Consider the following 13,092-nt stretch of genomic DNA (forward strand, 5'->3'; position numbering starts at 1 on the left):
ATATGTAAAGATATGAAAAGCACAAGAAGAGGGCTTGGCAGATATTTCCTTTTGTTGTTGCCACTAAATATTTACCAATAATTTGTAGACAATTAGATCAAAAATGCTGTTTTAACTTTTGTCGGAGATGTTCTTATTTGCTAACATGATTGTACTAAGTGTAGGTTAATTATTTAATGATAAAATATTCCCACTGGATTCTGTTCCGTGCATGGAAGGAAATAGGGGGGATGGTTTTCAAAGTCTGTGACTCAGTGTTTAGTTTAAACTCATTTGTATCATTTTTTCAGATTCCATATGAGTGATATCACACAACATTTGTCTTTCTCTGACTTACTTCACTCAGGACAGTGTCTAACTCCAACCATGTTGCAGAAAATGCCATTTTCTCATTCTTTTTTTATGGCTGAGTAATCCTGAACTGTATATACGTACTACATCTTAGAAAACAAAGGCTAGGGCTAGGGGTAGGGTTAGAAAACAAAGCCTGTATATATTATACATATATATGATATTCCATTCACACATTAAATGTAATCTCTATTTTATCATATAGATATCATAATATCATATAGATATCATAATATCTATCAATATTCCATTGTGTATAGGTACCACATCTTAGAAAACAAAGCCTATTTCTTTCTGAAGTAAGTTAGACAGAGAAAGACAAATACTATATATTAATGCACATACGTGGAGTTTAGGAAGACAGTACGGACCATCCTACATGCAGGGCAGCAAAGGAGACACAGACGTAAAGAACAGACTTTTGGACTCAGTGGGAAAAGGCAAGGGAGGGATGATTTGAGAGAATAGCACTGAAACATGTACATTGCCGTGTGTAAAATACATGACCCGTGTGAGTTCAATGGATGACGCAGGACACCGGAAGCCAGTGCTCTGGGACAACCTAGAGGGAGAGGGTGTGGAGGAAGGTGGGAGGGGCCTCAGGATGGGGGACACACGTGTACCTGGGGCTGTTTCCTACTGACATATGGCAAAAACCATCACAGTATAATACTTATCCTCCAGTTAAAATAAATAAATCCGTTCAGTTCAGTTCAGTCGCTCAGTCGTGTCCGACTCATTGTGACCCCATGGACTGCAGCACGCCAGGCCTCCCTGTCCATCACATGAGTCTACCCAAACCCAAGTCCATCGAGTCACTGATGCCATCCAGCCATCTCATCCCCTTCTCCTCCTGCCCTCAATCTTTCCCCAAATCAGGGTCTTTTCAAATGAGTCAGCTCTTCACATCAGGTGGCCAAAGTATTGGAGTTTCAGCTTCAACATCAGTCCTTCCAGTGAATACCCAGCACTGATCTCCTTTAGGATGGACTGGTTGGATCTCCTTGCAGTCCAAGGGACTCTCAAAAGTCTTCTCCAACACCACAGTTCAAAAGCATCAATTATTCAGCACTCAGCTTTCTTTGTAGTCCAACTCTCACATCCATACATGACTACTAAAACCTATAGCCTTGACTAGATGGACCTTTGTTGGCAAAGTAATGTCTCTGCTTTTTAATATGCTGTCTAATTTGCTCATAACTTTCCTTTCAAGGAGTAAGCATCTTTTAATTTCAAGGCTGCAGTCACCATCTGCAGTGATTTTGGAGGCCAAAAAAATAAAGTCAGCTACTGTTTCCACCATTTCCCCATCTATTTGCCATGAACTGATGGGACCAGATACCATCAATCAATAATTTTTTTTTAAAAACCCACGAACTTAAGGTGACCAAAGTGGAAACATTGGGGATAGTGGTAAACTAGGAGCTTGGGGCTGACATATACACACTGATATGCATAAAAGAGAAAATCAACAAGGACCTATCGTACAGCACAGGGGAACTCTACCTAATACTCAAATGAAGAAAGAATCTGAGAGAGAATGAATACATGCATATGTATAACTGAACCACTTTGCTGTTCCTAAAACTAACCCAACACTGTGTATTAAACATATTCCAATATAAATTGAATTTTAAAAGCACACAGAGGGGGAGGGTGGATTCAGACTGGAGTGGGTGCCAGTCTGCACCCATCACTAAGTTTGTGATCTTGAACAGAAAGTGACCTAAGTTTCATGCATCTTGTGTGTACTTCTGATTGTTTAATTCCTGGGAGTTAGATAAGGCATAAATTACCATGACTCTTGAGACATACTGGAAACTCAGCGGGTGCCATTATTTCTGGATTGAGGTGCTAAGAGTATGGAATTACTTCTGTTCTTCACATCACTTCCTTCTTCCACTGTCAGCTTTACTGGGCTGAATCATTCTTACTATGATTTGAAAAGGGTACGTAAGTGGTAACTTCTTCTTTTGCCCTTTCTTTCAATTTATAGTTCACTGGGTTTAAAACTTTGAATCCTCAATTGTTTCCTCTGAAGTCTGGAAAGACTGATCAAATTAATGCCTTCTAAAATTTAATTTTATGAGGGAGAATTCGGATTCCAATTTGATTATGTCCCTTGTAAGCAACTGGAATAGGTATAAATGTTGTCCCTTAAGTGCTGACCTTGATATTTTTCATTAGTATTCCCTGAGACAAGATGGTCCTTCTTTATCACATCACAAGGATGTGATCCTTTCACTGCTTGAATTTTTCATGATGCATTTTTCTCTGTTTTTAATTATTTTATTTTTATTTTATATAGTGATATATTATTTTGCTATTATTATGTATTTATTATGATTATATTATTTATTAGTTTTATTTTATTATTTCTTATTATTGTTTTTCTTCCATAGTTATGCTCTCTCCTAGGGATGTATACATTAAATATAATGTCCTAAATTATGTCTCTATATCTTATTGTTTCTTCTGTAATTCATAATCTCAACCCTATGTCTTTTTTCTGTTTATTCTGAAAGACCCTGGACAGAGTTTCCAAACAGCAATAATCTTTTTACAATTCTCATTAATTGGCATCAGTCACATAAAATGCTTCTAAGATCTTTTAAACTATGAAACCTAGTCTTCCTGGTAACTTCAGTGACAGTCTTTATTTACTTACAAAACAGTAATAACCCATTGCCTTTTATTCATCCAGACAGAATGTTATTTCAGATTTCCTCATTGTATCATATCAAATGCGGGCTTCCTAGAAATGGCACCAAAGCACTCCAACAATAAAGCAGATTGAATAGAAGTGGAAGTTCTACGTTGACAGTCATAACAGCATCTCGGGGTGGAGGGGAAAGCTGGATATTAATGAATTCAGGGGGCTGACTTAAGGGTATCATTTGATGAGGGGGTGGGGTTCCTAATGGATTGAGCAGGTTCGTGAGCTAAGAGTTCAGGCTGGGAGGACACACGGAGAGGAGGATTCCAAGGTGAAGGCTTCATTTTCTGTTACTTCTGTAACAAAGTATCAGAAAGGTGGAGACAATACCAACGTATCCTCTGACAGCTCTGAAGTCAGGAACCTGAAATCGGTCTCACCAGGCTGCTGTGCCCAGGGCTGGGTCCTCCTGGAGCCTCTAGGAAGGGGGTCTCTTTGCCCTTTCAGCAGCTAGAAGTCACCTACCTCCCTGCACAAGTGCCTTCCTTCATCCTCACAGCCTGCATCGCGGCAGCTTGCTGTCAGCTTCACGTCACCTGCTGTAGTCAAATCTCCCTCTGCCTCAATAGGTAGGGCTATATTCAAGGCCCCCAGATAATCCAGGATACTCTCCACTTCAAACCCCTTCACTTAATCACACCTACAAACACGGGAGCATCTTAGATTCCTGGGATTAGGAATTGAATATTTTGAGGCTTCAAGAGAAAGCAGTCATTTGATGCCATCAATTCATTCTGAAGAGGATAAGTTTTATAATGTTCTACTACATATTATTAAGATAATGTTCACAATACCTGTTATTCAGATAAAGTTATCTTCAGTTACATCTTTCATAACTGTTTCCTCAAAATATAAAGTCCTGTGAGGGAAGACACTCTTGGACCACAATCATCAGAGACCGCGTGGTTGAATCCAGGTTCCTTGATCCTTTTCTTAAACTCCTAACATCCATCTACTAAGTTGTACAGATCTTACAGAAACTAATTTAGTAATCGGTTCATAGTCATAAACACTTCTGCATCAATTTCAGAATATAACTCAGCCTATTCTGAAGGAGATCAGCCCTGGGATTTCTTTGGAAGGAATGATGCTAAAGCTGAAACTCTAGTACTTTGGCCACCTCATGCGAAGAGTTGACTCATTGGAAAAGACTCTGATGCTGGGAGGGATTGGGGGCAGGAAGAGAAGGGGATGACTGAGGATGAGATGGCTGGATGGCATCACTGACTCGATGGATGTGAGTCTGAGTGAACTTGGGGAGTTGGTGATGGACAGGGAGGCCAGTTGTTCTGTGATTCATGGGGTTGCAAAGAGTCGGACACGACTGAGTGACTGAACTGAACTGAACTGATCTTAATATCAGGGAAGATCCCTTCGAGGAGAGCATGGCGACTCACTCCAGTATTCTCACCTGGAGAATCCCACGAACAGAGGAGTCTGGCGGGTTACAGTTCATAGTGTCACATAGTCAGACACAACTGAAATGACTTAGCACATCTTAATATCAGGAGCTATGGTAGTCATCAGATCACAAAGCTTTATTTTTATTACATGCTAGATGCATATTTCCTTGGGCTTCCCAGGTGAGTTCAGTGGTCAGTTCTGATGAGGTAGATGAATCTAGAACCTATTATACAGGGTGAAGCAAGTCAGAAAGAGAAAGATAAACACCGTATTCTAACACACATATAGGGAATATAGAAAAATGGTACTGAAGAATTTATTTACAGGGCAGCAGTGGAGAAACAGACATAGAGAATAGACTAATGGACTTGGGGAGAGGGGAGGAGAGGGTGAGACGTATGGAAAGAGTAACATGTAAACATGGAAACTATGTAAAATAGACAGGCAACAGGAATTCGCTGCATGGCTAAGGAAACTCAAACAGGGGTTCTGTAGCAAACTAGACGGGTAGGATGGGGTGGGAGATGGGAGGGAGGTTCAAAAGGGAGGGGATATATATATATATATATATATACCTGTGGCTGATTCATGTTGAGGTTTGACAGAAAACAAGAAAATTCTGTAAAGCAATTATCCTTAAAAAAAAAAAAAGAAGAAGAAGAAGAATCCACCTGCCAATGCAGGAGACACAGGAGACCCAGGTTCAGTCCCTGGGTTGGGAAGATCCCCTGGAGGAGGGCATGGCAACCCGCTGCAGTATTCTTGCCTGGAGAGCCCCATGGACAGAGGAGCCTCGTGGGCTACAGTCAGGTCGCAAAAGAGTCAGACAACGACTGAGTGACTAACGCTGTTTGTGAGGTTAACTATTAGACATTCTGCTCTTAAATGCTCGTCAGTGGCCCAGCCGCTGGATCTATTTTTGGCTGTCTTCTCTAATGTCCTCAACCCCTCCTTCACACACACACAGACACACACACATACACACCCCTTTCTTGTTCTATTAGAACTGGCTTAAGAGTAAGAATTTATGCTTTTAGAGTTTTGGTTTTACCCACAGGAATCTTTGCAAATAGGGACATTTTCCCTGGCAAAAAGAAGTGAATAGGGGCCTCAACAGTACATGTTATTTTATTTTACATCAACTCCAGCTCTAGTGGAAAAAGCACCAGCCAGGAAGGTAAATTTGGAGCTGAGTGTGGGCTTCCTGACACACCACTCACTGGGCCCCAGCGCCTCCTCACCTGTAAAACACTTGACACCCCAGTCTCACCAGACGGCTGCCGGGACTGCCCAGGAAGCCCGGGTGAAGGGGGGCGGAGCACAGCCCGCTTCTGTGAAGAGCGGATTCTGAAGCTGGGAGATGCATGCAGATGCCTTTGGGTCCATACACTTTTCTAATTAGCATTTTACAAACATTCTCAGGGCCCACTTCCTGAATAAGGTGCTGCCCTAAATGCTCTGAAAAGCAGGAAGTGTCACTGTCCTGCAGAAACTGAAAATTTGGAGGAAAAGGTAAATGCAAAAAAAGCAAGGCCATGTTTAATAACAAAAGTCAGCCACAGGTAATACACAATAAAATCAGGGAAAGCCACAGTACAGGCGCAATCTGGGCTGACTCCAGAGTCTGGGAGGAAAGAGTGTAATTCTGGGTCACCTCCATTCTCGTGACTTGTTGTGTCTCTTCCTAAACTGACGCCTGGAAATCCAAATATTCTTCCTTTATTCATGAGAATGTTCAGTCTCTAGCCTTGCACGACCAGTCACGTTCAGGTCCATCCTCAACGAAATGCAGGAAGTCCAGTTAAGGAGACTTGGTGCTCTGGGAACCCCGGGAGAGTTGAGAGGAACATTTCCCTCTGTGCCGCAGCGCTCCGCCCCACTGATCCTAGCTTGGGTGTGTGCTTCCGTCACTCTGAGTATCTGGGAGGTGGCCAAGGTCCTGCACAGCGCTGCAGGGGTGGCTTTCTGTTGGTATTTTGAAGGAAGGAGGGAATTAGGGTCATTTCCTGATGGGGTACCAGCCACTGGCAAGGGATGACACACGGCTGCACTCTGGAAGGGTGCAGACACTCCTGGGGGGGAGGGGAATGTCAGGAGGGACTCCTTTACTTGTGGCCTTGGAGCCATCAGTCAAATCCTGAGTGGACGCTCCCTAGAGCCACGGAGGGGTCCGGGGATGGGAATGGGTACGGAGGTGGGCACGGGTGGGTGACAGCAGTGCCCTAGGGCTGCAGCGTGGGGCTGTTGTGTGCGGGAGCTGAGAGGTTCAGGAGAGAGGAAGTCAGGCAAAACCGCCACAGACAGCCTGGAATGGTGCGCAGAGCTCTGCTCACGCGGTTGAAACCTCCGTACTTTGGTCTATTCTCAGTCACAGGCAGAGTCACCGTGGACACTGACTGATGCGCCGAGGTTCAGGCTCTTGCTCTACCCCACACACTCCTGCTCTGCCCCCGGGGTGTGAGGACACGCTCTGCTGATGCCCTGCAGCGTGCTCAGGCCAGCCCCCGCGGTGTGTGCGTAAATCCCGGTGTCTCAGGATGTTTCTCTCACGTGAACAGCATCCCCACTGTGCACCAGAGCAGAAAACTAGCATGGGAAATCCGGCTCTGGGCGGGGGCACTTGAGGCAGAAGGATAGGTGGTGTGTCTGACCCGCAAGGGACCTCTCTGGCTGCGGGGACAGCTCGCTGGGTGTGTGTGGGGTGGGGGGGGGATGCTGGGGGAGGGAAGAGCATCAAGGAAGCAGGAGCAGAGGCTGAGATAAGGGGACCTGAGGAAGGTGTTGCCAGGAGCAGAGGGACTGAAGGACACGCTCCTGGAAGGTGGGAGACAGCGGGTTAATCACCCCATGGTGTTGTTTGCCTCCAAGCCACTGAAATCGTTCAGGACGTTTTTGCAGGCAGGAGTGACAGGTGAGTGGGTGCAGGGTGTTCAGAACTGAGTCAGTGGAGACCAGGGACCAGTGCCCCAAAGGTGACAATATGCCCGTGAATGAAGACCCAGGACTCCTGAAGGGTTTTCCAAAGGGCTCCAAAAATGCTCACTTCCCTGGAGATCTAGGGATCCTATGACACTGAAACTACGCTGAGTCATTCATTGAGACCTGCCTACTGGCAGGCACCAGTCAGGCCAGCTGACATTTCAGAGCCGAAACTCTTGAGGCTCCCAAGTGGTTAGTGTGCGGTTGACACAAAAGGCAGAGGAGAGTGGGTGCTGAATAAGGAGCAACGTGGGTTTACGGACCTTGGCCCCTAGGTCAGCTATGAAGAGATGAAATATGCACTGATCCATGCACCTATTGGATCAAGATGTTTTTATCAACTTCATGAGCAATCTGTGAGTCTTCCAGTCTGTATTCAGTTCCAGATAATAATTCTGAAATTTTTCTGTCAGTTGAAGAAACCCATTCATTATTCACTCAGGGGAGTAGGTTCTGGAACCAATTTTAAATTTACAAATTACTCATAACCTTCTGCATAGTGAATTGCTGAGGCAGTTTGTTCTGTCTTTTTAAAAGGGAGTATGTTTCATCCCTTTGTCAAAATCTAAACTCACAAATGAGTAGAAATGAAGATCATATTCTGCTTACCTTGTGGTAAGAATTCAAGTGGAAATGACAGGCATTAGGACTTATTTTTAAGTGACACTATGTCTAACTCTGTCCATTTTCAAGGCAAAAAAATTTTATCATAGATGAATTATTTTTTATGTCACATTGGAAAGTGTCCACTTTTTCAAAATTTCCAATTTGCTCTAAGACGTGAACAAATTAGGAACACATATATAAAAAGGGACTTCACTTTAAGAGGCATACATGCTGAAAAGTACCTAACATAACAGTTTCTCACTCTTTCAGAAGGTTAAATTACAGTGATTGGGTTAACTTAAAATAGACCTTGAAAATCAGTAAGTAAAACTACACTTGGTCAGATAAGTGATCTGTATTCATTGAGAACACGCCATCTGCCTCAGTTCAGGTGCACATTATACCTGCCAGGGGACTCAGAATTAGACACCCCTACAATCTCTATTGGGCTTCCCAGGTGGTGCGAGTAGAAAAGAACCCGCCTGCCAATGCAGGAGATATTAGAGATGCTGGTTCGATTCCTGGGTTGGGAAGATCCCCTGGAGGAGGGCATGGCAACCCACTCCAGTATTCTTGACTGGAGAACCCCATGGACAGAGGAGCCTGGCAGGCTACAGTCCATGGGGTCCCAAAGTCAGACACAACTGAAGCAACTAAACAACGGTGGCAGATGTGCCAACTAACTGTACTGAGGGGAGCACTTCACACCACACACAGACATCACATCACATTGTGCACAATGCCACATGTCAGTTACTTCTCAATGAAACAAGGAAATATGACCATTAAATGAGGAGGCCAGCATTCCAAGGAACCCTAAATAGGTACCTTACATGAAACAATGTTGCTGACTCCAGCATAACTGAAACACAATAATTGATATGAAATGAATATAATGATTTAATATGCTATCTAAATGGGCATGAATGACAAGAGCTCACTAGAAAACTGTTGTTTGAATTACTGACCATTCACAATTTCTTTTTTACTTTTAGTGTTGAATTTACTTCTAAAACATTTTTAGTGTTTTCTAAGACGAATAGATAAGGAGAGTACTTTAAGTGGCAAGAGATGAGAAGTGTAAACAGAAAGAAAGAATTTTTGCATTATATTGTAAAAATACATTGTATTAGTAGTCTGTGTGAGGATTTTAAAAAAACAATGAAGAAAAAACTGTGGATTTTTATTTCACATGCAAATTTTTTCTAATAAATCACTATAGACAGTTCAAGGGGAGACGGGGGCAACAAAGGTTGAGATGGTTGGATGGCATCACTGACTCAATGGACATGAGTTGGAGCAAAATCCAGGAGATAGTGGAGGACAGGGAAGCCTGGCTTGCTGCAGTCCATGGGATCACAAAGAGTCAGACACAACTTAGCGACTGAACAGCAACTTTCCTTATGTATTACTTTTAGAGCTCTGTAAGTGTGTGTGCCTTTTTTTTTTCTTTTGCAAAATATATGAATAGTTTCATTTTATAGCACTCACTCCAGTTGGAATTCTGGAGGACCCTAGTCCAGCCAGGAATGAAATGCTCTGCTTTGTGATGGACATTTGTACCTTCAGAGATGAGATGGCCTAAGCTATTTACACATATGTAACAATATGTCTCACTGTTTCCAAATACATTTCCTCATTTACACTTTAAGACAGGGACAAACTGGGAGACTGGGGCTGACACATGTACACTACCATGTGTAAAGCAGACGGCCAGTGGGAAGTGTCTGTAAAGCACAGAGAGCTCAGCTCAGTGCTTTGTGATGGCTGGGAGGGGTGGGATGGGGGGCTGGGAGGGAGGTTCAAGAGGCTGTATGCATATATATGTAGCTGATTTACTTCATTGTACAACAAAAACTAATGAAACACTGTAAAGCAATTATACTCCCATGAATTAAAAAATAAATAAGTAAGACAGTCCTTTGTCTGAGAGCTTGCAGCAAGACCAAGGTCACCTGGCAATGAATGGCACCATCACCCAAGACCTGTGCAACAGCCTTCTAACTCCTACAATGAACATGCCTCAATGAGCCTTTAGTTTTCCCAACAAAAAAACTGAGAAAAAGCTACGCAGATGAAAGGGACTTAGTAAAAGACAGTGACAAAGATCAGAGAATAAATTTCACATTTAAAGGCAGGGCTTGTCTTTCAAAAGTTTAAATCTTACATTGCTCTAGGAGTATAAGATTCAAAAGAAAACAGCTGAGGTGAAGAGAACTCAGTTTAGGAGTTTACCTTAGAGTCTGCTTTCTGAACTCACTTTAGTGACTGAAAGAAGAATCAAAGTCTATTTTCTTAGTAGAGTCTCACTCACGGGGATGATAGTGAACAGGGAAATAAAACTCATATTGTCTCCTATGCAACAGTGTATAGAAATGAGAGTTGGCTCAAGAAAACTAGGCCCTGGGTCATCGCCAATAAGCTTGAGATATCCCTCATAGCTCAGCTGGTAAAGAATCTGCCTGCAATGCAGGAGACCCCAGTTCAATTCCTAGGTCGTGAAGACCCGCTGGAGAAGGGATAGGCTACCCACTTCAATATCCTTGGGCTTCCCTTGTGGCTCAGCTGGTAAAGAATCCACCTGCAATGCAGGCAACCTGGGTTCGATCCCTGAGTTGGGAAGATCCCCTGGAGAAGGGAAGGCTCCCCATTCCAGTACTCCAGCCTGGAGAATCCCATGGGCTGTAGAGTCCATGTGGTCGCAAAGAGTCAGACACGACTGAGCTACTTTCACTTTCACTGTATCAGAAGTGAACTGGACATTGGCGTGCAGACACACGCGTGGGCATCCTAAGGTCCTAAACTATGTCCGTATTTTTTAATCACACATCTGTCCATCTAGGATTTAGAAAGAATATTCCACGGACACGTTTGTGCCTCTGAGTATAAAAACTTATTAATAATATCGGTCAAGTAGAACACAAATTGAATTTAATTCTTAGTTTTAACACAGGTGAACAGTGCTCTTACTCCTCCCGAAATCTTTTCATTAATCTTTTGGCGGTGGTATATGCATGTTTCTTAAGACTAGAAACCAGGCTCATCAATTAATTAATTTTCTGCTCTTTCACCGGGGGCCCCAGAATGTTGTGTGTTCAGCAGAATTGCTTGCAAGCCTGCTCAAGGACCCAGAGACCCGTCACCATGGGAAGGCTCTTTCCCCATCATTTCTGGGCAAACGCACAACAGACGGGGGGAGCTCCCCTTCTCAGCACACCTGAACTGGCGGTTCCTGCTCGGCGTGTGATCCTACCCAGCCCAGCACTGCTGGCTCAGGCTCAAGCAAGAGACGAAGAGTCACTCTACTATTGGCACACGACAGAGTATGAAAGGAGGGCCTTCAGAAGCTCAGGTCTTCCTCTGCACCTGCCAGTTTCTGCCAAAAACCCTCCACTCTACCTGCATCGTCTAGGTTTTTGTGAATTTCAATTCTGGATTCAATATTTCAATTTTCTATAATATGACTTAAGGGCCCCTGAATTTTTTTTTTTAAAGCTGTGGTGGTAACTGCCACATCTAACTCATTGTTTATTTTTTATTGGGGTACAGTTGCTTTGCAGTGTAGCATTAGTTTCTTCTGTACAGTGAAGTGAAGCAGTCACGTGTGTACATATACCCCCTCCCTCTGGGACCTCCCTTGCCCCGCCATCCCTCCCCTCTAGGTCATCACAGAGCACAGAGCTGAGCTCCGTGTGCTCTACAGCAGCTTCCCTCTGGCTATCTGTTTCACACATGGTACCTGAAGCTCCAATCCTCTGGCCACCTGATGTGAACAGCCAGCTCATCGGAAAAGACTCTGATGCTGGGAAAGATTAAAAGCAAAAGGAGAAGAGAGCAGCAGAGACTGGGACGGTTGGATGGCATCACCGATTCAAAGGACATGAACTTGGGCAAACTCCAGAAGACGGTGGACAAGGAGGCCTGACGTGCTACAGTCCACTGGGGTCACAAAGAGGCAGCCACGACCTAGTGAGGAACAACAAACAAGCATTTATACATGTCAACGCTACTCTCAGCTTGTCCCCCTTCCCCTCACCCCCACGCCCACAAGTCTATCCCCTACATCTGTGTCTCTGTTTCTGCTCTGCAAATACGTTCATCTGTATCATTTTTCTAGATTCCACATATATGTGTGAATATACAATATTTATTTTTCTCTTTCTGGCTTAGACCTAAATATAAGACCAGATACTATAAAACTATTAGAGAAAAATCTAAGAAAAACATGCTCTGACATAAAGCACAGCAAGATCTTTTTTGCCCCACCTCCTAGAGCAATGAAAAGAGAAGCAAAAATAAACAAATGGGACCTAGGTAAACTTAAAAGCTTTTGCACAGCAAAGGAAATCATAAACAAGAGGGAAAGACATCGGTCAGAATGGGAGAAAATATTTGCAAATGAAGCAACAGACAAAGGATTAATCTGTAACTCATTTAAATGGCAGAGAAGGCAACAGTACCCCACTCCAGTCCTCTTGCCTGGAGAATCCCATGGACGGAGGAGCCTGGTGGGCTGCAGTCCATGGGGTCGCTAAGAGTCGGACATGACTGAGTGACTTCACTTTCCCTTTTCACTTTCATGCATTGGAGAAGGAAAGGGCAACCCACTCCAGTGTTCTTGCCTGGAGAATCCCAGGGACAGGGGAACCTGGTGGGCTGCTGTCTATGGGGTCTCACAGAGTCAGACACGACTGACGCGACTTAGCAGCAGCAGCAGCAGCAGCAGCAGCAGCATTTAAATGGAATGAAGCCCCATAATAGAGTTCTCTTTTCAGTTTCTAAGTAGTCTCCAATTCCTAAGAAAATGCTTACTGTTTACTAAGAAGACATGTATTTATTTGATTCTTACACTTTTATACTATCAGTACTAGTTGCTCAATTTCTAGATCCCAATACGGGAGAGAACATGGGACTGAAAAGAACACAACTAAGTCCCCGCAACTGACATACAAGTAACACATCTGTTTAAAATACCCATGTGTGTGTCTTAGAGTAATTCAAACATGTAGAATGTACTTTTGTTTTTATTTATATGA

The 13,092-nt window shown here is 43.6% G+C and overlaps 1 protein-coding gene across 1 annotated transcript in view; it reads left to right on the forward strand.

Annotated features, from left to right (window-relative positions):
- Nucleotides 1-6,257: 6,257 nt before the first annotated feature.
- The window catches only part of ANXA10 (annexin A10), a 47,826-nt gene continuing 40,991 nt past the window's right edge, over nt 6,258-13,092 (forward strand). Inside the window, exon 1 of the mRNA XM_068974347.1 lies at nt 6,258-6,365. Coding sequence (XP_068830448.1) covers nt 6,258-6,365 — 108 coding nt within the window. The remainder of the gene's footprint in view (nt 6,366-13,092) is intronic.

This window comes from Capricornis sumatraensis, chromosome 6, assembly GCF_032405125.1.
Source record: "Capricornis sumatraensis isolate serow.1 chromosome 6, serow.2, whole genome shotgun sequence".
NCBI classification, from domain to species: Eukaryota; Metazoa; Chordata; class Mammalia; order Artiodactyla; family Bovidae; genus Capricornis; species Capricornis sumatraensis.